The sequence below is a fragment of the Artemia sp. Qi Xiang Cuo genome, chromosome 2, assembly GCF_049724085.1.
Source record: "Artemia sp. Qi Xiang Cuo chromosome 2, ASM4972408v1, whole genome shotgun sequence".
Taxonomy (NCBI): domain Eukaryota; kingdom Metazoa; phylum Arthropoda; class Branchiopoda; order Anostraca; family Artemiidae; genus Artemia; species Artemia sp. Qi Xiang Cuo.
In genome coordinates, this window is record NC_142795.1 from 22835617 (window position 1) to 22862044 (window position 26428).

Below are 26428 nucleotides of genomic sequence, written 5' to 3' on the forward strand. Positions count from 1 at the left end.
CCCTCCCTCTAAACCAATATTGCATTTTTCATCTAAATATGTTTGCCCTACTAAAAATATTGGCACATCCTCTCTAAATACTAATCTGAATACAATGAAAAGCTCGAAATAGCGGCCTAAATAATCAATTTTTTAAGTTTTATCCACCTCACCGCAAACACATGCACAAGCCTTCCCCTTCAAGAGCTTGTGGATAACTTCACAAGGTTATTTTTAACTGTTAGTATTACTGTATATTCGGTCCATAACGTTCCAATTTTGTTGACTGGATATTTGTTTAGCGACCAATTTGTCGCCCCACAATAACAAGCCTGCAAAATTGGGACTTTATCTAAGTACATTATTAGTGTCTGAAACGTATTGGCTATCTCAAAACTTTTTCTTTATAGTATTTTTTCCATGTTCTGTCCAGCGTTACTATTTGCGAAACAAATTACAGAAAATGGCTTTATGCTGTAGCACAAACTTTTTGCCAGATCAAAGGACACAAGAACTTTAGCTTTCCGGCTATCATTCAATATTCAAACTACTAAATGGAAAATACCCAAGTTATCCCACTGTATAAAAAAGGTGATAAAACCAATGTTAATAATTACCAACCTACTTCAATACTTTCTGCTTTGTCAAGGATTTTAGAAAAGTTATTACAAAAAAGAATTTTAACTTATATGGAAAAAAATAAATCTTTTGACCAAAAGCCAGTTTGGTTTTAGATTGGGTCGTTCTCCTGAACAAGCAGTTGCAGCCCTTTTGCTGAAAATCAGTGATTCATTGAATAATGATAATTATGTATCATGCATTTTGTATCATATAAAAAAAACATTTGATACTCTAAATCATTCCATTTTGTTTGAAAAATTGAATAACTCTGGACTTCGTGGAAGAGCAAATGATTTGCTAAAGTTACATCTACGAAATCACGGATTCCAAGTATAAGTTCAGGGCCGTCTGTCTCAGCCTAACTTCCTGGATGATATTGGAGTGCCCAAGGGGTTAATACTTGAACCGTTACTATTATATATATATATATATATATATATATATATATATATATATATATATATATATATATATATATATATATATATATATATATATATATATATATAAATGATCTCCCTAATTGTCTGTCCTATAAGGATAGTCTAGCGGTTATGTTTACAGATGATACAGTGGTATCTGTTGAAGCTGAAACCACTTCATTATTGATTGAGACTTTGGCGGCTGAAATAAATTCAGTTATCCAGTGGTTTTTTGTAATTGTTTATTCCCGAATTAGTCCAAGACAGAATTTATAGTTTTTGGGAAATCTAAGCAAGAAGTTTCTAAAGTTGGTATTGATGAGTTAGTTGTTTCTGGAAGTAGAATTAGAAGGGTTAAGACATATAGATATTTGGGGATTGTTCTTGATGAGCTTTTATCTTTCCGTAGTCATTCTGAACATTTTCGTATAAAATTAGCCCAAAATTTAGGATGTTTACATCGATCGGAGTATGTTTTTCCTTTTTCAATGATTAAAATTCTTTATCATTCTCTAATAGAATCATACCTAAGATATTGGCCCATTATTTACCTAAATACATTTTCTAATCATTTTAAACCCTTCCAGATATTGCAAAATAAAGTACTTGGTACTTTCTTTCATCGTCCTGCACGACTTCAAAATCTTTTTGAGACAAAAACTTTATTTTTATTTCTTCATATATTAAACCTTAGTCAACTTAAGGATTTGCAATTATCGCTCTGGCATTATGATATTCAGTCTCCGGCGAGTTATTTTTATGAATCTCATGTTCTTGTTACCCTATTCGCCTACTCGCTTCTTCGTCGGCTCGCTTTGGAGCGTATCGAATCCCTTTGGTTAAATGGGAAAGAGATAAATTTTCAATAAGGTATCAAATCCCTTTTGTAGCGAATAGGCTGAAATTAAATACTAAATTTAAAAATCTTAATAGCCGGTCACTTTTAAAGACAAAATTAGTAGATTATATAATCAAACTTTGACGACGGGGTGATTTTACTTGATATTTTTTTTGTATTTTTTTTGGAATTCGCCATGCTGGGGTAGCCTCCTTTGTCAAACTCCTTCTACATGTTGTGATTTTTTTATATTTTTAGCCTTCTTATCAAGCTCACCTCCTTGTTAGCTTTATTTAGTTGTTTGTGTTTGTTTATTTTGTGTGAAATAAAAATCTTGAATCTTGAGTGAATTCAATTCTGATTAAAAAAAAAACAGTCATAAATATGACTGTTTGATTTTCCGCCCTTTTTGGGAAACTATGAAATGTCGTTTTTTAATAAGGGGCTTTGAAATATTGACTTGTTCCGTAGCAGAGGTATGGATTTATTAGCCAGCACTGCTTTATGCAAGTCGCTGCATACAAATTTGATTAACCCAATTTCGGAAAATTTAAGAATGGCGACGTGATTGCTCTTCAACTTCTTGTAAAGAATGCCGTCGAAACAAAGACTGGACAATGAACCGCAAGAAAAATGATCCTTCACAAATATGAAGTGACAAATCCAAGACATTCCTAAAAATCGATGTAGACTTTTAAAAATTCATAGAAAATCCCAAAATCCTTAAATGCAAAATTCCACCCCTCGGAGACTTAAAAGTCTCCGATTTAAGGAGTAGAAGAACTGCTTTGAAAGTTTCACTACAATGTTTTAAGCAGGTTTAATTGACGGTGTAACAGTAATCAAGATTGCACCACTAACCAGGGGTGTGTTTTCTCCTTTTTTCAAAACCAAAACCAAACTTAAGGACTTTAATATATTTGAATAAATATAAATGTTAATTCCCTGTGGTGCCTATGTTGCTCTCAAATCTAGCGTTCTTCAGTTCTGGTCAGCCTACTATTAACAAGGATCGCTCTTGACTTACCGTTCAAACGATCAAATTTCATGCAACAGTCCATATTTTGATCGCAATCCGTTTCAAAAGGATATGCATGGCAACAAAGGTGCCATGCATAAAAAAAGTGGGTAGTTTTATTTTGATAGTTCATGGCCCGTAAGGCATGGGCCCCCATAAGCTGAATTCTAGAGGGGGCTAACCTGGTCTAATCGGCACTCCCAATGTTGTATATAAATTCCGACGTTGTGCTGGTGCATGCTGCGAACTCTGCTGACGAGAGGCCTAGTCGACCGCCACCGAAGTGTCGTAACGCCGCCGGCACGCCACCATCAGCTGGGGTGGCAGTGGTCCGCCGACTCTGAATTAATTTGTACCAATTATTTATTGTGTCAACCGCAATGTTGGAGCTTTTCTTTTCTTGTGTGGCTAAGGATTTCGATTTTTATGCTTAGAAATCAAGTTCGGTTTTCAAACATTGCGCACAGAAATCCCGAAATCAGAAATCAAGTGTGCACACAAATAGTTTTTAAGAATTCCTTGTGCTTCCAGGATGAGTTTTTATTCAGCACTAGTTCTTGTGGCACATCCATTGAATAGACAATTGTCTTTCGAACAGACGCCAGATTAAATTCCAGATAGGAACTTGAGATTTAAGGACCTCTCTATTTCAAGGCACCTTGGTGTAGAAAACAATTTCTACACCAAGACTCAATTTCTTGAATCTTTGCCATTATCAGGTGTTTGTAAATACTGAGGTTTTGATTCCGTGACATAGCAGTATTACTTGAAACAGTAAGTTCTGAAAATTCTCAAGTTCCTAACTGTTAAATTCTGAATTTAACATGGAGGACAAATATTCCTTATTTGTCATAAAACCACTGGAGGTGTAATAACTAGGAGCAGACTAGGTGTCTAATTACAGGACAGGGACCTATTTCAGACATCAACAGAAATGAAGAGGAAGGAAACTACAAATACAGGTCTCCCCACTCACCATCTCAACAGTTATATCTATTATACCACATGGAAAATTAATTTTTCGCTACTATATCTGTCTAAATTTTCTTAATAAGTATTTTATCTATTTGAATATTTCAGCCATATATAATGGTAACTATTTTAAATTTACAGACAGTTAATAGTACAGGCCTAATTGCAATTGCAAATTTTTAGCTGGAGTCTAATCTTGGGAAATAGGCCACTGCCAAATCTTGAACAAAGGATCTTAAAATTGAAGTATCTCAATCATGGACAGGTTCAATCACTGATATGTGTTGTGAAAAAGAGTAATCATATTTAAATAGGCTTGGCCATAAGATTGTAGTCAACCAATCCCAACACTCTGTATCAGGTCCAAGATCAAGAACCCGCTGTCCTTGTTTAGGGAAGGTACATTTTAGTCAAAACATTCGTACAAGATCACACACTGTCCAAGTACTAGGGTTGTTTTACTCTAAATCCTCTTCCATGTGGTAGATATGATCTGGCTGCTCCAGACACTTTCAAGCACTACCTCTCCCACCACTCATAGTCGTCACACTGACCACTGCAATAGGTTCTCCTCCTCCCTAATGGCCCTCATAGATGACTTCTATAAAGTTGCCAACTACAACCCAAATCAAAACTAAGTTCACATTGCTTTTCACTATCTTACCGAAGAGAACTGTCTGAGTTGTCATCAACAGTCATTGTCTGAACCTTTTCAGTTTCATTTTCAGTCTCAGTGCTGTCTTCTCACCAAATCTCTTCACAGCCTGCTTCTTTTTTTCTTGCTTTTATTGCTTCTATTTTTTCATTTCCACCTCTTCTTCGCCTTCCTTGTAGCAAAGGCAGTTTCAATCTTGGCTTTCACTGATGTATCAGTGATCACTATTGCTCTGCCCTCCTTTCTTCCTTAAAGCATTTTGTGTTCTTGGTGGTGCTGGGATGTGGTTGTACTTATTCAGGTGTGACAATCCTATTTCACAGTGGCTGCAAAATCACAGGGCTTACTGAAAACATCGGGTGAGAGGATGGCAGTGCAGGTAGGGATGGGGCTAGGGTTGGAACCTCTGATGAGCTTGGCAATTTTCCACCAGCTTCATGGGCTAAAAAACATTTTCTTGGTCTGTATTTAAGAGCACAGATCTTCATTATCAAATCAGTCTGGATTGGAAGGGGATACACCCCTTCTCCCTCCCTTCTGGATATTTCTCCCTTCCAAATCCCTTCTGGATCTTTGATGGTATGAACGCTAAGGGGAAAGATTTTCCTATCAACCCAGCTGTGATGTGAATAGTGACAGTTCTTCTTGATGGTAACAGTTACTCGATGAAAAAAAGTACTACTAATTTTGATAATTAATTCTGTTAGGAATACATTACTGTTAGACATTCACCTATTATTCAAGAGTTCTGAAATTCCAGATCTGTTTCGTTTTTACCAGATTTTTAATTCTCTTGGTGAATAACGAAGAAGACCAGAGTCCAGTCAGCAACTCGAGAAGTTTTCTAACTCGTGAATAGGCCCAAATATGATATACTTGTAAATTAAAGCTGGGATTTGAGAAAGACTGATCAAAACATAAATGTTTATGGTCAATGATGATTGCGCCAGCAGTACGTGCTGCTGCTGTTATTTTTTGCCCCACCATCGCCGACCTTCCCTTATCAGCGCGACTCTCAAAGCAAAAATATTAAAATATAAGGCAGCGTCATTCAGCTAGGGGGGGTTGGAGCTCCCTTATGGGCGCCCATGCCAGAAAGAAAATTGGTGTTTGATTGATCTGCTACTTGATGTTGACAACAGTTTGATTTGATATCGTAATACAACTATAACAGCTCATTTTCAATTAATTAGCATCCAGCTTTTCGCTGTCCTGTTTTTGAAAAACTGTAAAATATTGAGCAAAAAAAATCTGTAAAACAGAAAGCACTTAAAAAATAATGACATTGAAGCCACATCAAACTTGATTCTAGTAAAAAGAGAATGGTGGACTTGTATCTGTTTGATCATCGGCAATTTATATGGAGAGTTAGAGATTAAAAACTACTTGATCCACTTACGGTGTAACATGTAACGACTACTAAGAACTGGAAAATTTCTAAGAAAATTGAAAATTTGGTATGCTTAAACGGGCTTAGCTGAATTTAAGATAGTAGGCCTCTTGGGGATGGAACTAAATATCAACGAAGATCACACTGACTTTCCATCATAAACAACAAGTGCACCAATAGAGAATTTTTTTTATCTAAGTTAGTGGAACGCAACTTTAAATGAATATTTTGACCCTATATCCAAGGGCCGTCCTCAGCAAAACAAATGAAGGAAAAACGAATATAAAAGAACTCACATTAAAATTCAATCTTTAAAACTAAAATATTTTCAAAACAGACTTAGCATCATTATAGGTTTGTTATAGGTATGTCATCATTATTCATTGATTTTGATGAAGACAGTCCTTGGATATAGGGTCGATATTTTTATTTAAAGTTGCGTTCCACTGTCTTAGATAAAAAATTTCCCTATTGTTCTACTTGTTGTTTATGGAGATTGAATTCTTCTTTCTTTGCTCTCCTTCCATTTTAAAATACCTGAAACAACAAGTATGCAGCAGTTTTGGGTCAAACAAAGTCACCAAATGCTCGATGGCGCTGGTGATCTCTTTCAAGACTAGTGCTGGTTTCTACTATTACATGTCTCCCATTATCTTTGCACTATTGGTAACAGAAGTAACGAAGCTAAGTCTTATGGTAGAGGTCTAATAATCACTGCATCGAGTACTTTGCAACGGAGAAATGTAAGCACTTCTCAAGGAAGTGAAAAAAGGACATAAGACTTTGGAATATAAATGGAAATTTATACCGAAAAAGCAGCTAATTGAGTTTACAATGCTCAATTTGGGCTGTTACCGTTCAAACCTTGTTCATTTTGTTCTTTATTATACATCCAAATTCTGTAATGAATATATCCATGTACATTTTAGTGCTCACTTCTTCATATGGATAAACCTCTAAAAATTATGGTAACTCACATTGGTCCAGTAACCGCGCTAGCATGGAGCATAAAAGATGGTTACACACTGATCAGTGGTGGCTGGGATGGCAAGTTGCTAGCACATACATTTGATAATGGATGTCACAAAGTTCAATCTATAGGAAGTATTGAGGTAGGTCTACGTCCAATTAGTAGCCCATGTTTATATTGATTGAAAAGTCTTAAAGCAGGACCAATTTTTTTTGATGGAGAAGAAACAAGAAGAATAAAAAAAAAAGATATACACTGCCTCCCATGCGAAAAAGTGCGAAAAATTTGCTCAAAATGGTGGGCTGATTCTCCCGAATGGATTTTTTGCCATGGTCATTCCTATGATGCAGTTTTCATTTCGATCTGACACCATTCTTGACGGGTTTCAGGCGATTTTCTCAAATAAGCATAAATTTTTCTTCACAGCAAACTTCCAACAACAAGATTAGTTATAATAAAATTTAAATTCCTGAATCAGTTTCAATTGGCAGTTCTTCCTTTCTTGATGTTTCTATTTTCAAAACTCATTTCGGAATTTTAGGTTACTATGGGCTAGAGTTCCTTCTTTACTAGATTGTGGCGGATGTCGCAACCACGATGAACTCTATACCAGAAAATGGGTGTGTCATTTGTATTTTAATAACTTACTTTGAAGATTTGATCCCCTAAAAAGACAAAATTAGGGAACATACTAACGTTGCTAGACCTAAGTTTAGCAGAGTTTTCTATATTTGACTGTTCTTAACCACAGATGTTTAGAACAAGGACTGTTTTCATGATCTTTAAATCAATGATATTAAGAAAAAAAAACCAATGATAAAATGATTCCATCCAACCATTTCTGTTGGCAAGGAAAGGGCAAATGAAACATTTGAAAATGCAAAGAGTTTTGTTTGCATTTGAAAATGCAAACAATATTCAGTATCTTAGAAAGTAAACAAGATGTTAAAAAATAGACCATAGTAATCATGCTGGTTAGCTCATTATAGGAAAATTTAACTAGCTTCCAATAAAACTAGAAAACTTATAAAAGTAGAGACTGGCGGTAGTGTCGACAAAAAAAATCACCAGTCCCATTTAGCGTTTGGCGCTAAATGAGGCTGATACCCTAAAAAGCTTTAAATAAGGCAAACCCTCAGAGAGTTATATTTGCTTCGAATTTTATAACAAATAGAAAATGCCAGTTTGAACAAATCTAAGTGAATGGGTTTGTAACGGTAAACTTTATTTTAGGGCCAGATCATCGACCTGGAATGGTCACCACATAATCCAATGGAATTTATATGCTTAAAGGCAAAGAAACTTCAACTGTGGAATATCTCAACTGACATTCTGAAACCTCGTATTGAAATATCTCTCAGTGAAAAGTATAACTGTATGACTTTCCACGGGCTTACAAAGGTAAGTTCCTTCCAAACCAAACAAGAAACATTTTTTGGCTTTCAGCAAAGGGGGCACGAGCAAATTGTATATTAAAACCAAGTTAGTAGGATCCTAAGAGGGGCTGTTCAGAGAAAAAAGAACCTTTAAAACAGGAACATACACAAGAGGGGGCCTCAGAGCCCATGCCACCCCTTTGGATCTTAAGACGGGAACGAATTTCTTATACCTTCTTACGATTTTTTTATAACTTCCATATTTTGTGCTTTTATAGTTTGGACCTGAAATGAATTAAGCGTAACATAAGCGTGAGAAAGCGTAATAAAAATTTATTAATATAATAAAGAAGAAAGTTATACAGGAAGTTTTTTCGCTTTGTTGTGCATTTAGACAGATCGATAAAAACTGCAAATAAAACGATATTATTGGATTTAAAGTGTTTATTTCATTATTAAATCATGTGAATTTACTTACTTTTACTTACTTAAAGCTCTTGCTCGGCAGCGTCGACAGCGTAGAGGGAACCAGACATCAGCACCATCAGTCGTCTCCAGAGTGGCCTGTTTTGCGCCAGGGTAGGAGCTTCACTGGGGCCAATGCCCCACGCCGTGAGTCGATCGTGGATGATATCCGCCCATCTCATACGTGGTCTACCCGGTGCGTTTCCAGCCGTTTGCAGATGGATCGAAGTCAAATATAACTCGGGCAGGTGTTTCAGTGGGTAGGCGATGTAGATGACCGTACCAACGCAGCAAGCTGTTCGGACAGGGGTGGTAATTTAAAGGACAAGAGGACATCCATGTTCCGTACCCTGTCGAGCCACCTAACGTGTTCAATTTTGCGGAGATGTTTTTGTCTGGACAGCATCTACCTTCATGATCTGCGACTGCGTTAAAGGCCAAGTCTCTGACGAGTACAACACAACACTTGTTACCAAGGCACAGTAGATGCGAGCTTTCGTGAAATGGCTGATCTGGGGTTTGTGAAATATTGTTCTCAGTAAGCAGCCGAAAACGGTGTTCGCCTTTGCCACCCTTGCTGATACCTCTGCATCTAGATTTCTGTTTGAGCAAACAATTGAACCAAGGCAGCTGAACTGCTTGACTATCTCAACATCTTGGCCACATACTTCTATAGTTGTCAGGGGGCTGCATGGTGTCTTGTCCACAGGTAATATTTTGGTCTTGGTTCAGTTTACATTTAAACCAAGTTTTCTAGCAACAGATGCAAGCGTTTCCAGTGCAGTTTTGATATCATTGAGATTTTCACATACCAACGCAACATCGTCAGCGAAGTCGACATCTGCCAGAACTCATCCAGAAAAATCGATGCCAAACGGATGCGCCAGCGGTTTTTTGTTGAGAACATGGTCCATGAAACAGTTGAAGAGTTCGGGAGCAGTACCGCAGCCTTGCCGAACACCATTTCTAATTTGAAAATGTGATGAGAGCTGGCCATTTACAAGAACAGCACTTTCGGTCTTATTGTGTAGTTCTTTGAACAGATTGACAATTTTCTTAGGTACACCAGCAGATTGAAGGATAAACCAGAGTGACTGTCTGTCGACAGTGTCGATAGCAGATCGAAAATCGACGAAGGCAATGTACGGCTTCCTTTTATATTCTAGAGTTTTCTCTATCAGATGTCTAATCGTATGGATTTGCTTAGTAGTGGGCCTACCCAGCATGAACCCAGCTTGCTGGTGGTGACTAAGCGGATGGTGATACTTTTTTGCGCGCTGGAGGAGCAGCATGGCAAAGAGTTTGCCGGGTACCGAGAGCAGAGTTATTCCACGATAGTTATTACATTCTGCTTTACTTCCTTTCCTCTTGTAAACTGGCACAAGTAAGCCAGTCTTCCAGTCTGATGGTATTATTTCAGAGTGCCACATAGTATTAAACAGCATTTGTAGCCAGAGAGTCAAGGATGATTCGCCATTTTTAAGGAGTTCTGATTTTCAGGCCACATATTCCAGGCACTTTGTTGTTCTTCAGCTTTCGTGCTGCTGCTTTAATTTCTTCTGCTGTAAATTCAGTGCCATCGGGGGCAGGTGTAGCATTCTCAGCCGCAAGTAATCTCGTCGTCAATTTGGTCAGGTGGGTCTGAGTTCAGTAGCTTCTTGAAGTGTTGCTCCCACTGGCGAAGGCACTGTGATTTGTCATAAATATTTTCGCCACTGGCGTTACGGAGATATGATGTAGTTCGAGTGTATTGACCTGAGAGCTCACAGAGGATCTTATATGTGGCTCCTATGTCCTTTTTTTTGGCGGCCTCTTGGAGCTCGCATGCTTTTTTGTCAATAAAGGTCTTACGGTCTTTGTGCAGCACGATGTTACACTCCTTATTTAATTGCCTATACGCTGTCATGTCCCCGCGAAGGCGGGCTTCCCGTCTGCAATCAATACTGGCGAGGGACTTGTTGCTGATCCAGTCTTTTTTCTTACGCTGTTTCATTCCAGCAACCCTACTTGCAGCTGCAAGAGCATTCTCTTTGATGACCGTCCATACACCTTCACTATCATCGCATTGCATAAGAACCTCAAACCTGTTAAAAATTTCGACCTGATACTGCTTAGCCAAAGCGGGGTCTTGCTGGATACGGTAGATATAAATTTTACGAGGTTTCTGGCTGGCTTTTGTAGCTTTCAGGCGAAGCCGGATTTTGGCTGCAACAAGACGATGATCGGTGTTCCCAAGTTCGGCACCTCGGTAGGTGCGACAATTCTGCAGAGAAGACAGCCATCGCCGGCATACGATAATCTACTCGAGCATCTTATTCGTTGATCCATCATTGTTATACAAGTTGTACTTGGCTATATTTGCTCTCTGAAACAATGTTTTTGCAATGGTAAGATTTTGGGCGAGACAGTAGTTTAATATTCTCTCTCCGTTGTCGTTTAGGCTATTTACTGTTATGGGTCCAACAGCAAAATCCCACAGGCCACTCATTTGAATTTCTAGCATTCTTATCTGCTAGATAGACAAGATAGGCATGGGGAGGTACTGACGAGAGATCAGAGCTTAAAAGGGTATAGAAGTCATCCTTATCTTCTTTCTGGACTTCATTTGTGGGGGCGTGACAGGTGATGATGGTTATTTTTCCCTGTTTACCATCGAACCTTGCTCTTAGAAGCCTGGGTGTAACTGGTGTGAATAACAGGAGGGCCTTGCATGCTGTACTGTTCAATACTAGGCCAACACCTCCTCGTTTCTGGTGACCACCAGACCAAAGTATTGTGTGCTCTTCACCAATGTACTCCTCATCATCACCAGATAGATGTGTTTCAGTGATTCCAGCAATTGTAACTTTATAGTTCTTTAATTCTCCGGGTAATAGAAGCTTTGAGCCGGGTTGGTTCGGTGTCAAAACATTCCAGGTGGCCACGTTGATGCCACCTTGGTCAGCAATATTCAGTGGGAATTGTCCGTGGGCGGTCCGAGGTCGAGACGGGGTTTGAGATGATATATCCAAGGATGAATTTCTGGTTCCTTTCGTAGCAATAGAAGTTTCAGGAGGAGGGCTGCCAACCCAACCGTCCCTAGATGCATTTGGTTCTCTGGTGGCTAGCCAGGTATCAAGAGGCACGTGGAGGTCGTTCTTCATGCGCCAATTTGCGTGGGAACTAACTCCGGACGAGCATCATTACCTCCTACTCTGAATATTTTCCTATCTTTTTAGGATTCCAAGAAAAAAATTATACAATTTTCTATTTAGGCTTACATGAGTTTTATAAGAATATGAATTAGATGCAATAAATTATAGATATCATGGCTGGTGAAAGACTATTGTGAGCAGTATTTATAGGTCCCCAAAGAGTGATCGTATCGTTTTTAGTATATATGATATATTCAAAATTACACAAGATGACAGATGGCTCTGAAGAGATAAGGCAAAAGGCATAAAACAAGAGACAGCAAAAATTATATTGAATTTCAAAGGAAAACATTGTACAGTAAAATCTGCTGTTAGAAGACAAAGCAAAATCATAATGGAACGAAGGAATATGATAGTTTAGCGTGTCCCAGTTAGTGAATGATAAACAGGAGAGAGGAATTGAATTCACGCCAGAGTTATTTAATGTGGAATATAAATTATATGCAACAAATCATACTATGCAGGCTACTTGAGGACTTTTTAGTTCTTAAGAGAACATTCTGTTTTTTGTGTGTAAATTTTATGTTTTCGGTAAAGCGCTCTTTTTTCCACTGCAAAAATTTTGCAATTTTTGAGGGCTATTTCTGAACTTCTGAGTTCAAAAAATGTAGAAAAATCTCATGGTTCAGTTTATTTGTGATAGTCTTGTAGACATATTCCCACGTTGCACAATCTACGAATAAAAAAAAATTGATTTGTTTTAAGTTTTGACTTTGCTCTTTACTTCCATCAGAAGAACTTTATAATTTTACAAGTAATTTTTGTTTGCTTTGTTTTTTTTTTTAATACACACAATAAACCTTACTTGTCCGAAAAAATAAATATATAGGGAGCTCTGCATTTCGAATAAATCAACGTCAAATAAATATTAATTTCTTCCACATTGGAAACATGTTAAAATAAAGTATTAAACATAGGTTTTACTTTCTATCTGTCTTATACTTTCTGACAAAATATGTGGAACTATGTCACAAAGACAAGAGTTCCGAAGCGCAAATTGCCATCAATATCTTTGAGAAGTTCTAGATAAAAATTCAATTATAATGAAATATCTTCCAGGAGTAAAATGAATAAAACAGCAAAGATTTTTTCAAATGAAAGCAAAGAGTAACACTGAATCTTAAAATTTGAAAGTGGCTGCTCCCTCCTTACCCCCCCCCCCCCGCTGTCGAATTATGGTTTATATGATAAAAGCATTGCTAAGAGTATGAAACGCAAAATTCTTATACTCAAAATAGCAGTCAATAGTAGTCAAATAACAATCAATGTTAAGCAATAAAAACAGAGGAGCAACTCAGAGGAAAAACAGGGGAGTAGAGGAGTAACTACGGAAAATATCCTCTTAGTCATAAAATATCAAAAATTGTGCACATATGTGCAATTTTAATAGCTTTTGGGGGAGGGGAAGCGTCTGAATATAGAACTCCTAAGGGGCTAAGATCATTTGATGAACAGTCTTAACAGTCTACTGACAAACATCATTTGATGTTTGTCAGTCAAAATTAAGGGTAAGCAGAGAAGAGATACGGTATATGGATTCGCTTCCTAAAAAAGGCAAAAAAACTATGACGCAACACTGCCCAATGACATCATGAAAAAAAATACTAAAAACCTAACCATCAAATCCTACCTCTAGATTCACGCTGTTTGCCTCGTACATACACCGACCAACAGAAGATGTGTTTGCATACCAAATTTTCGCAATTTTAAGTTTGATTTTTAATTGTTTTCTTTTCCTTTTTTTCTATCAGCAGATTACACACAAGTTTTTTAAAACAGATTTTTTTTGAATTTATACTAATATACATATAAATACATAGTACTGGAAGCCCAGGTTTCGCACGGGCCCTGGCACTTGGCAGTGTTGTATAAAATTGATTCCCTAATTACGTATTAGAGTAATCGTTGCTAATATAAAAATTATAAAAAATTTCTTATAAGAATTCCATACATTTTCCTATGGCTTACTTATTTAGGGATATTGATGACAACCTTCTCAGGATGTTCCTGAGAGTTGTTGGCACAAAGGAGGCCCTACTACTGCTAATTTCAGTCTTCATTCAGCCATTAACCATCGTGACCAGTGTTTAACTAAGAGGCAAGGTATTTTGCAAATCAGTTGCTGATATTAGATTGACTGAATACCAATAATGACTGCCAAAATAATGACCGAGGAGGGTCAACCTCCTTGGATATACGAAACATAAACCATGGAGCAATAAAAGATCCCTTTAGGAACAATCAAAGTTGGAAGACAGAAGTTCTGTTGCTAGTACCTGTTCTAACGATCGAGTACTGTTTCCCGCTGATGGCTGGCGAGTGATAGGTGATTCTCCCCTTACTTTTAAAGCATGAGTGCTGCCTGCCCAAGTCAGTCTAAAGCTACCGGTTAAGCTTTATAGTATGGAGGAGATAATGCTGGACACCATGACACTATCAAGGAAGACTCTTCTACAAAGGAAAAAAAGAGATAAGCCAAGCTCTATCTCTAGATACCACACCGGAAGCGGCGCCAATAGCCCAGTGGCTATTAGTACCATATTTGTTTTACATAATCATTCTTGGTGACTGTTCGAAATTCAAATTAGGAAAAATTTTCCCATCTTTTGATCATCTATTTTTACTTTTTCTAATATCCTTTACACACAAGTAAATCCAAATATTTTTTTAAAGGGGCTCTTACTGGGTGATACAAATGGAAACATACAAGTCATGATGTGCAACGTGGTCCAAGACTCAGAACCTTATACATCCAAGGATCTACAGGAAAGGTGACCTATTTTACATCAGGACAGCACAGGATTTTATTTTCATTGCGGAAGATCAAAACCAACCTTGGATACATTTTTAATTAAATAATCTTGTTGTTGTATACAATTTTTCATTCTAATTAGTTTGTTTTTGTTCTTCTTTTTTTTGAATGCACTGTAGGAATAAGTAAACAACAGATCCAACAGCCCCTACGTTTTGCTTAACTATCTTGCGCCTAAATGGTTTTATTGGTGCAACTGACACTGTAGACACCTCAATGTTTTTACGAACCGTACATACAGGCCAAACAGGTTTTCATAGACAAAAAAACAAATGTATAAAGATATATCAAAGCATCCACTGGATCCAATTCGGATTCGTTAGATAAGATCCGACATAGTGGGCCACTCAAATTCTAAATTGCTTCTTCTGCCTTGATATAATTATTATAAGAATTTAAATAAACTTGCCATTCTATTCCTTAACGATATTGAACTGGCTTTCTCTGCAATCTCTCAGTTTGGCTTCATTTTAAAATTTCTGTTCCAAGCTCCAAAGTTTTCAGTGAGTTCAGTTTCGGGAAACAGTTTAAGATCGTAATTTTGGTGAAACTAAACATGTTCATTATGTGCGCAACGTAAAGCGTAAAACCTCAGCTTACTTATTCTAAACTCTACCGCTGAAACAGCTCTTTCATCGTAGTTATCAAGGACTTATAATTATTTAACTTTCTTTAAAATGCAATCACACTCTAAGGACGTGCCCTGAAACTTAATTATTATTAATGATAATTATAACCCATTTGTATTACCGTGTGTGCAGAACGGACTAGAGTGGTAATTTGTTACACATACTACAAGCATGAAAGGTTGCCCTAGTTGTTATCTGCAATTTCAGTCTGAGAGTAATAACAAAAAATTCTATTTTTCAATAATTTCGCAGTCTAAAAAGAAAGTAAACCCGAAAATACTAATTCGGTAGATGTGCCAAACAAAATATCCGCTATCGAATCAAGAAAATCGTCGCCCTAGTCTCATTCAGTGTATAGCCGAATCTGCAAGCCTGGCTCAGAATCTGGAAATCTTCCAACACGTTTATTTAACTTCGCTTGTTTGGGCCTAGGATCAAATATCGTAATCGATATCTTGTTGTAGCTAATATTAGGTATTGGAATACCCATTTGAGTATCATACAAACATCCTTTCCCCTTTTTATATAAATTCACTTTTCCGTTTATTTTTTGAATGCCTTATTTCCAATCCCTCAAACTCTGCTTTAAATAATTTTTCTTACATCGACCAATTGTATTTAAAACCCTCGCTGAACATTTTGCAAAAATGAGTAGCCTAATAGATTTTTATAAAGCTTATAAAAGTCAGGCCACGCGTTTTCCTCGTAATATTTGACTTGGATGTTTTGAGATCAAAAGGGCCATTCAATGTTTTCCTCAATCGTCAGTGTTAACTTTTCTGATTGGTCAATTCCTTCCTTTGAGTTCACTTTTTTTAGGGTTAATTTTCACTGTTTTCTTATCAGTTATTTATTTCCTTCTGTTGCTTGAGAATTAAATGTCAGTTTTCTTACGTATTGAAATTCGTATGAAATTACGAATTTCATTTTAATCATTAAAAAAAGAAATCTTCAATCGTTTCCTTCCCTTCAGCAGGAAAATCAAGAGAACTAAATAATAGTAATTAAATATTTAATAATAAAATAATTCATAGCTTAGTAATAAAACAATTTAAAATTTAATCAAAAGTTTTTTAATGAAACAAAAATTTTAATTATAAAAGAGCTTAATAATAATAATAAAATAACTTAATTATAATCATACTTTTTTTCAGTTGTTTATTTCCTTCTGTTGCTTGAGAATTAAATATCAGTTTTCTTACATATTGAGAGGGTATTTTTCCTTAACCCAGGGAAGGAGTTTGTCAGAATTGATTGGTTCAGCTTGTGAGTGTGTGGTCCCCAAGCTAGGTAGCGTTGTTCCCAGAGAGAGCGAATATTAGAGTAATGGGTTTCCGACGCTGATGTACAGCCAGGCAGTTATAGGCTAAGCCACTAGTTTATAATAGTCAAATTCAGGCAAGGTCTCTTAGTCATTGCATTGACCATGGGCTATTTATACCGGTGCCCTAACATGTCGTAAGGTATATGATGGCAACGGCACGCTAACTTCTTTTAGCACGACAATACAGGTGGCTTAACGGTTCGTACAATAATTGCTGATGACGAGGTATTTTTTCTTACAGAGAGGGAGACACGGTCTCTTCATAAAGTGTTAAAAGCGAGAATCATTACTCTTGAATACTTAAACGTCTTCAAATATCCTTGAAGTAATAAAATCTTATAAAAATGTTTAAGATTTATTAAATATATTAAAAAAAAAATCTTTTTAAAATCGTTTTTAACCTTAAAATGCCCTAAAGGACAAAATTAATACACAGAAAAACGGAAATTTGTTAAAACTAAAATGAAAGGAAGGGGTGGTCATGACAAAAATTTGTCAGTGCATCTGGATATCAACACATTTTTCTGTACTAGTACTTTATTATAGTTTTATATCCTTGCGTGAAATTATAATGTATCAAAAAATTGTACTTTATTTAAATAATTTCTTAGACCACAATGCTTTTTCATTTACAGCATTTAATAGAAAGAAAAACGGGTATAATTTAAATAAAACAGTGAAAAAAAAAAAACATTAAATAATAAAAATCCGAATATTTCGATTCCACGTCCGGGAACCCTCATCAACTGGAGAAAAATTAAGTTAAGTTAAATTAAACGCAACACAGAAACAAAATCCAAAAAAAAAATAATTCAGATTTAAGTTTTTTTGTTTGTATGTTGGTTTAATTTAATTTAACTTCTTTTTTTTCATTGATAAAGACTCCCGCACGTGGAGTCGAAATTTTCGGATTTGTATTATTCACTGTTTGTTGTTGTTTTTTTGTTGTTGTAATTTTTGGTATTCCATTATTTCATTTAAATTATACTCGCTTCTCTATCTCTTAAATTTTATATTGTGCTCTATTCAAAAAAAGCTATTGATTCCCAAACCCTTTCATAATAGGTTTTAAAGGACCGAGCAATACAATAGAGACATTTCGTGCAGCTTGAATCAGTTTATTGTATCTTGGTTTAGGTAAAGCATTGATACAGATTGTCTAAGGGAGGGAAAACTGCCCATTTTTCAGTGTCAAAATTCTACGATTTGCCTATTTCGAAGTATACCAACGTGTAACAAGTTGGCTACACGTGATAGTAATAAACATCTCCCCTATAAAAAAAACAAAACGGTTTAATATCCCATATTTGAGCTTTATGCGTGAAAGTGTACTATGTCATAAAAGCGTTCATGGTAAAGAACGACAAGTAAATGGTTCTTGTCAGTAGAAACTAAACCCTTACTACCAGAATTTGGTATCAATACATGCATGAACAGAATGTGCTTTTTATGAAGATTTCAAATATGTGATATTTATTATATTTAAAGTTATTCACGACAATTTTTTTCCATAAGAAAATTCGTGTAATTTCAAAAAAAGAGGCGAAATTCTTAAAAGTGTAGGGGGTGTGATCTGGATGAAAACGACAGCACCTAAAATGATAGTTTCAAGCAACGTCATTTCGTTGCTTTCATTTGACCAAAACTATTGTTATATGTCAGGACTTACTAATTTACCTGATTTTTTTTTTGCTAATTTCATATGGCCAATAAGCGTAAACGATCAATAAGCCTTTTTTGCGCTCATATATTTTTCTATTAAAAAATGCATGTACACATTATACATAGATCCACGCACACAAGAAGAGGAATGAATTCACCCAGCCCGATGAATATCAAATGATGTTCATCGGAAGCATGATGAACATCATTGATCACCCACCCACCAAGAAATAACACAAGTTAGACTATGCAAAATATTGTTATTTGGGCTTGAAGACTCTTTAAATAGCGAAGAAGAAAAAACAGTTTAGCCGCGGCCGCACTGTTAAGTTTTGAAGCTGTGGTCTTGGAAAATTACCCAAAAATAAAATAAAAGTGAAACTAACAGAACACATAATTACTGACGCTACTACAGACGTAACCGCAAATGCCAGCATTCCGTTTCTTAGAAAATAAGCTTCAACTGTTTATTTTCCAAAGTTTATAACTTCATGGAAATAAAATCAGTCATTCAAAGAGTCATTACCTTTGTCCTTATTTAATTATATTACCTTTATTACCATTATCTTTAATTATATTACCAAGCAGCAAATAATAAAAACACGGGTATAATATCAAATTAAGGCCAAAATGAGCATCAAGAAAAAATTAATTCATCACATTTACTAACAATAACAGGTAAATAATTCACGATTTCATTTGGATTTCCCCAGAATACTCTTGGAACCTGAAAAAAAAGTTGCTATAGTGAACACTGAACTTTCCAATAAGGTAAAATTTAATTCTGAAGATGACTCTCACTAGGGAACACTGAAATATTACCAGCCTGCCAGTTATCAGAGAAATTTTTACAATGCAAAAAAAAAATGTATATACACATTGTAGAAAAAAAGTATTACCAAAATTGAAAAATAAATGTAATGCAAAAAGACTCAAAAATTGAGTTTTAAAAATTAATAAGAACAAAAGTAAATCAAAACTTTAATACAAAATAAAACTGCGAAATATAGAACAACTTGAAAATACAAAACAAGAAAATCCATTGATTAATGACAGAAAACACTAAAAGTATTTAAAAATAAGTAAAAGTTGAAAATATGTATTACACAATTGTCAAGAGATAAAAAATCAAACTTTAAGAACTATTAAGGTAAAAAGGCTCATGAGCGCTTGCCCGAAAATAGTCTAGAAATAAATCCCCCCCTTTCCCTGAGCAAGCTCATTTCCACTTCCAGACAATAGTATTTATCTTAGGCATAGTAGAAAAATCCCAAACCTTAATTCTGCAAATTTTATTATCGACTTCAGTTGCACTAAACGGCAGAAACTTCGCTATCTTGAGCAGTTGTTTTGGAAATGTATTACGCTATAGCACTATTTTCAATAGTCACTTTTTTACCTCGACATTCGCTGGTTGAATAAAATAATTGCAGAGTGCAAGAATTTACATGCCACGTGGATAAAAGAAAGTGGCTTAAGAGAGCGCTTCTTAAAGAAATTTCTGGACAAACTCAGTCTTGAGCCTAAAAGACGCAACTATGCAGAGAGCCTTGGAGAGGGACTATTCTGACAAAAAAAAATAGCCTTAGTGAATACTCTCTCGGTAAGATTAGCTGAAATTGACAGCTATACAGTTGAGATTATTTTTGCCTACTTACAATAGTGTAAAAAAGAAGCAGAGTAAGGAAAAACAAAAGAAACAAAATATGACATAAAGAAAACAACTCCTAAACAAAACAAGATACAGAATTAATGAAAACAACAATCACAAATAACATTTAATGACAGTAAATGAAACAAACGATTTAAATTCAAAATTAAACGCATCAAACTCACATCATCTAAAGGATCGAGAACATAATATTTTACAAAATAAAACTATTCTTTCAGAACAACAGGAAATTTAACAAAAACTCCAACTAACGACAAAACCCCGAACGCAAATTCAACTGCACAGTTTTAGACAGCGAATATTGAAGTGATGTAACATACAGCGATCGGGGTAACAATACCATTTAGAGAGTATAGCTGTACTTTAACAGAGCTTGTTCGGCGAAGGTGGCACTAAAGGTGGCGAAGGTGGTGCTAAAATCTGCTATGGCAAGTACAACCGTAAGTATACGAATACTAAACTTATGTGGACGCTAAACGAGACCTAGACAATTCAGCGAACGCAGACTCTACGCTGCACCTGCAACTACAACAGATAAAAGTTATGGCTTTACTATGGACATTCTAATAAAAAAAAAGTCTTTATAGCAATAATCACAAGCCCTAGAAATAAATAACCAGAAGTTAACGAGTCAAAGTTTGCCTGTAAAGTAGAGAGGCGGGAACTAATAAGCAGGGCATCATCTGCATTACAAATCAAACTAAAATCGCAAAATAAAACCACCGTTAATCGTCCTTGTCACAGTAGCTGTAAGAATGTTAGCATAATAGGACTCAAACCTTGTCTAGCCCCCTAATGAAAGGGGTAATTCTACTTTAAAGACCCTTTTCAAGTTTGACCCTAACTATTGGCCACAATTATATGCAGTAACACAACAATCCAAAAAAAAAGCCCAGCAAATTTCAACAAAATAACGCCAAAATCAAGCAGACATAATAATACTCTTGATTGGACCACTAAATCGAATCCGCCTTGAATTTCCGTATTACAAAAGTAAACGGAATTACCAGAATACCAGAATTACCAGCATACAAGGATAAGAATTACCAGAATTCTTAGCATTTTACGGACATAATTCTATAGGTGATGAGCAAACGCATAATTCAGCTACTTACGAAAACTAAACTGTTTACAAGCTAGCATGCACTTACTTATCAATTCAGGCAGAATGAAACTCTCCAGAAATAAAGCATGATCATGAGTGAAGGGATGGGGCAAGGCCTGGTTTCAGACCATGCCCACATCCTAAGGCCCTATTTTTAGCCCTCCAATCATAGAGATGGAAAATTCTCGTATGATTCTGATTTCAATCAAACGCAACAAGTTGACCATTCAAAAACTGTACATAACAGGTTTCGACTTCGAATGTGTATATTGGAATATTAGTTTTAGATTTGCAATCAGTACGCTCGGATATTATTCATTGCCAGTTTTGGTGGGGAGAATAGATCACTTGAAAATGTCAATAGAGCTTTAAATGGGGTGGTAAATCAAAGAAGAAGCAGAACAAAATTATCCTAGCCTTTCTTAGTTAATAAAAAAGTCACAAGTTCCGCAATTAGTTTAAAAATAATTCATTAAACTGTTTTTGTTAATCAGATGATTCTGCTGTTGCTTGTCCCTAAAGTCAATCAATAAAAAATCTCTTTGTTTTGATGGATGTGAGCATAGTCCTTCTTTTGAATTCCAAGGGGCCCCCGTACCAAACAGGTTTTTCTGATAGTCCTATTCTACAGGTCATTACACCTTTGCCGAGAGGAACGAGTATAACTTGATTGGTGATTAGGATTTGAATAAAAGGAATAGTTTTCTTTACAATTCATATTAGTAAGAGAATTGAATTCAAAGAGAATAGTTTTTATTTGCAAGGATATTGGTGGAGAAAAAAAAATGAGGGGTGCATTTACACTATTGGAGATTAATGATGGAACCGACAGCAGCAGCAGCAACGATACACGAGTACCTAATGTAGATGTGGAAATAACTGCTGGCTGTAGACTATGTCTTGAATGGGACACTATGTATGCTAGATACGTGATATCATTAAGCAAATTTAAGCAGGAAGAGCAGCAATGTTTTGCTGGAAAAGTAAATATTCTCCATATAAATAAACTTCGATCAGCATTAGATGTTCTATCGAAATATATTGATGAGAACAAAATGCATCAGTGAATATTATTATTGTAATTATTTTCAGTAAAACTTTTTATAAATAAATGGTATTTTTTTTTATTTATTATACAATATTATATTTTATATCGTAGAAAAAAAGAAATTCTGGTTATTCTGTAGTTTTGCGTGAGATAGTTGGGACTAAAAAAAAAAAAAATTCATAGATTGGAGAAATATCAAAACATGAGGAATCTAGTTATTATGGAAAAATATTTAATTCTAGACGACGATTTTCCAGAGTTGTCTATTCAAAGGAATATATTTTATCGAAGAATGATTGTCGATATAATGAAAACTGATTCTCCATCATTAGACTATTGTATGAACCTTCTACATCGTGGTCCAAATGCATTTACACAATTTATTGATATATTGATCACGACACGACAAAATTACATTGTGGATATACTTTTAAAAATTAGTTTTTAGAAATTTAGGACTTTTTTTCATAAGAAAGATGATGCTCAAGGATGATTTACTCCTCTCTATCTCTCTCCCAGACAATTTTTTTATTGCTAGCTCAGTTTCATTGTGGTAGTGAGAGCGTCAACACATGACAAAATGTTCCATACATGTCCGCTATGTATGTACTCACTGGGCAGTTGGTCATCATGTGAGAATTGCACAATGATTGAGGAGTGTGATGAAAAGAGTAGATTATGCAACCCGTGTAAATTGCATAAAGGATATGCTGTACAAATTAAAGGTTGTAATTCCTGTCTTGAAGAGGTGTGTGACTTTCATCCTAAAGGTCATCTATGTTCCAATTGTCACTATGATAAATGTAATCAGTGGGAGAATACATATCCCGGTATGATTGGAAAGAATCCTAACCGTGATTTTAGTTTACAGGTACGAGATTGGTATCGTCGTGGTTTTAGATTGTTTTGGGAGGAGGAACCGGGTCAACTATTCAACTGTTGGAAAAACAAGAGAATATGGTTTCTACGTTATCGTTGTGAAGACACTGAGTGTTATGATTATAAGCCCACTGATTTTTATTTGGCTGTGACGGAATGTGATTCGACACTTGAGGACACTGTTTGTGAAATTGCTTCAAATAGGCAAATTGAAACATGTGAATTCTATAGAATGAATGAAAATAGTATCATTGACTATACAAAGAGATATTTCAAGAGTGAAGTCACACTCTACTGTAAAAAATGTGACCCTGACATTGCAGTAAATCAAAATCAATAAAATGTGAATTCAGATAATCTACTTGCACTAATTGTTGTTTACAAATACCTAGTAGTAGCGGACGAAATCTAAAGAGTAGAGAAGTCGTTTTATCCTGTATATAATTTTTTTTATTAATAAACAATTTAACATAAATCTTTATAACATTTTATTTTCAGGGCACTAAAATCAATATTAAATAAGCTTGTAAGTATATTCTCCACTAGAAAGTCGTTCAATCGAGGTTAGTCAACGTAGATGTTGAGAAACTGCGTGTAGGTGTAGCCACGACATCTGAACATGAAAAATAGTAGTGCATGAAAGCCAATTGTCTTAGTCGTTAAATCCTGTACTCTTCGTTGATTTTGAATAATGGTTTTCCCTCTGCTTTCAATAAAGTTGCTGATGTATGGAGCGTAGAATTTATACGATAGGCAAAGAGGATAAAAAAATTCAATATTCTTTACTGTTTGAAAGATGCATAGCCAATGACCAGTCTTCAAAGTCGAGGGACTACTATTAACAATGATTAGGGTAGTGTTAACACTTATAATTTTGTCAATGAAGTCCGATGGTATGTAATAGGACTTGTACTGTGACAAGTTGGAATCCATGGTAAGTACGCTTAGTATATGTTCTTTGTTTATTGTGTTAGTTATAGTAAAACTATGTTATTGGGCATGATTTACATATAGGTTTAATATTGACTTAGTAATACTAGCATGATACTCTCAGTCAGAGTGTCGGCAAATATACACTCTAAACGTACATTCCCTGTTCGTACTATGGTCATATCCTGCGTGCCTGACAAATCCGAAACAATAACCCCATGATTTTTTGAAAACATTGAATCGGTTATTCGATTTTCAAATAGTTGAGAGTCATGATCTAGGGATTGCATTGTCAACTCGTACATAGTTCTATAGGATTTTTTGTCAAATGATAGTGTACAGTGGGATACCACTCACTTTGCACAAGAAGCTAGATAGACAGAAAAACTTAAAATCATGGGGGGATTTAGTCCAGGATTCAACGGAACTGCCGCTCTTCACGAGGGCCAACGCCCATTTTGAGGGGATTTATCCATTGATAAATTAAGAATCACTTTAGCTACGAGAGTTGGTAGCAATGTGACGTTGATTGGTGATCCTATGGGGGACAAGAAGTTTAATGTTGTTACCATTGGCTCTTAGCTTTTCTACTGCCAATGCAACAGAGCTCATAACCTGTTGTTTTCGGACGTGGAGAATTGCCGATGTGATGATGACATTTGATTCGGGTGCTGAAGCAAGTGTTTTTCTCAAAATGAAAATTAATGGGGCCATCTGTAACATTATGTCAATCTTTACATTGGGGGGTAGCCATTGGGATATATTGAATATCTCATGATTTAATTTTCCAACTAGATGATACTCCTGGGTCACTGCAGTAGTCAACTCACCGTCAGTATCAACACCTGTTCGATATTCATAGCCTAATGATTGTCCTCTCAACTCCTTGTACGCCTTTGGCGTCATCATCATAAATTGTATGTAGCTTGCATAGTTGGATAAATTATTGCTAGTGCTCACCAATGTTCCATTAATAAATACATTAATTTGTTTGAATAGGTTGTGTAGAATATAGTTTTCATAGGAGAGACCATCACCGGCATTTGGAGTTGCATTATCTTACTTTTTCTTCAACACAACATTTAAATCAATAAATGTTGACGACGAATCAATGAAATAGTCTTCATGGGAAAATATTTGAAAGTGTATATTTTCCAAGAGGGGTTGTTGAGGGTGAAATTGTTCATAGTAGCCATACTTGACACTGACATCAACATTTTCAGCATTGAATAGATTCAATGAGGAACTGATTGATGGATATTATTCGTTGTGGGGGAGATAAGTAATCCTAAGAGAAGAAATCCTTATTTTATCTAACAATCTTTTTCTTTTTCTTCTTCTGCTGCTTATTGATCCTCGTTGTTTTATTTCTCAAAGTCCTTGTTGATGTCCTGTGCTTCCTGCCTGGGTGGAGACTGTTGAGTGAATGACGCGAACGCATCCTTTTCAATCCCTACCCATTTTGTCGAGATTTTAATTGTTTATCAACAGCTCTTGCTGAAGATCTAATATTTTCCTTAACACTCTCCTTGAAATTCTTGCCCGACCCCCAGTCCTCTAGTGTGGAGGCAGCAAAATTTGATGCAGCAGGTACAAGATATTTTCTGGCAAGAGGTAGTGCAGAACGAAATAGCCTAGCAAACCAGCTACCAAGACCATAGCCAGACATTGTAGTACGCCCCTTGGAGTAGTCCAATCCATTCCCTACTTGACGTGGAGTCAAAGCATCAAGATAACATTAGATATCGGGACAGACAAATAGAATTTTTCTATTGTTAATTTTTTAGGTTATTGTGCCGGCGTTGTCGTCGATGTGTCGAAAATGACATGTAATCACTGCTAAGCCTTTTGAAATTCCTAGAGAATCACGTAATTCAGTTCTTAGTGTTAACTGAAAGAGTTTCAAATAGGAATTGTTTACGGGAATATACTGAAGATGCTTTATATTGTAAGGATGAACATGTTCTTGATTAGTTTTTCGTTCAAGAACTCGTAGGAGGGGAACATTTGAATTACCAACCCGAGATGTTTCCACAAATGAAGCGTAGAGAAATATACAAGTGTCCGTGGAGAAGGCAGGTGGGTAGTCAGCAAAAATGAAATTAATGTTTCCGGCACTTCTCCCATTGATTATATTGAGCTTAAAGCCAAGAACGTACTTGAAGTTATCATTGAGAATAATCTTTTCATTGGCAATAGGTGAACTAATGTAGATCTTCCTGCTTTTAATAGTTGAAATAAAAAGTTCCTTTTTTAAGAGGTGAATTCACTTTATTGATAGTGCGACATAAATCATTAATGCAGGTGAGGTCCTCGGCAGATACTTCAGTATATGGATAATCCGTCCAAGGGATTTATTTGATTTGTTCTAGATCACCTGGTGGTGTCGGCAAATCATAGGTTATTATTTTTATTTAATATTTACTATAATTTCTCATTTTTTATTTTGTATTTTTTATACTAATGT

General features: G+C 35.8%; 2 protein-coding genes across 2 annotated transcripts in view; one reads left to right on the plus strand and one right to left on the minus strand.

Moving 5' to 3' along the window:
- Window positions 1–14772, plus strand: part of LOC148955010 (dynein axonemal intermediate chain 4-like) — a 72463-nt gene extending 57691 nt beyond the window's left edge. Inside the window, exons 9-11 of the mRNA XM_089108021.1 lie at window positions 6825–7007; window positions 8099–8266; window positions 14574–14772. Of these exons, the coding sequence (XP_088964147.1) occupies window positions 6825–7007; window positions 8099–8266; window positions 14574–14675 (453 nt within the window). The 3' untranslated portion in view covers window positions 14676–14772. The remainder of the gene's footprint in view (window positions 1–6824; window positions 7008–8098; window positions 8267–14573) is intronic.
- Window positions 14773–18410: 3638 nt separating this feature from the next.
- Window positions 18411–26428, minus strand: part of LOC148955011 (TIP41-like protein) — a 39231-nt gene continuing 31213 nt past the window's right edge. Inside the window, exon 6 of the mRNA XM_089108022.1 lies at window positions 18411–19054. Coding sequence (XP_088964148.1) covers window positions 18965–19054 — 90 coding nt within the window. The 3' untranslated portion in view covers window positions 18411–18964. The remainder of the gene's footprint in view (window positions 19055–26428) is intronic.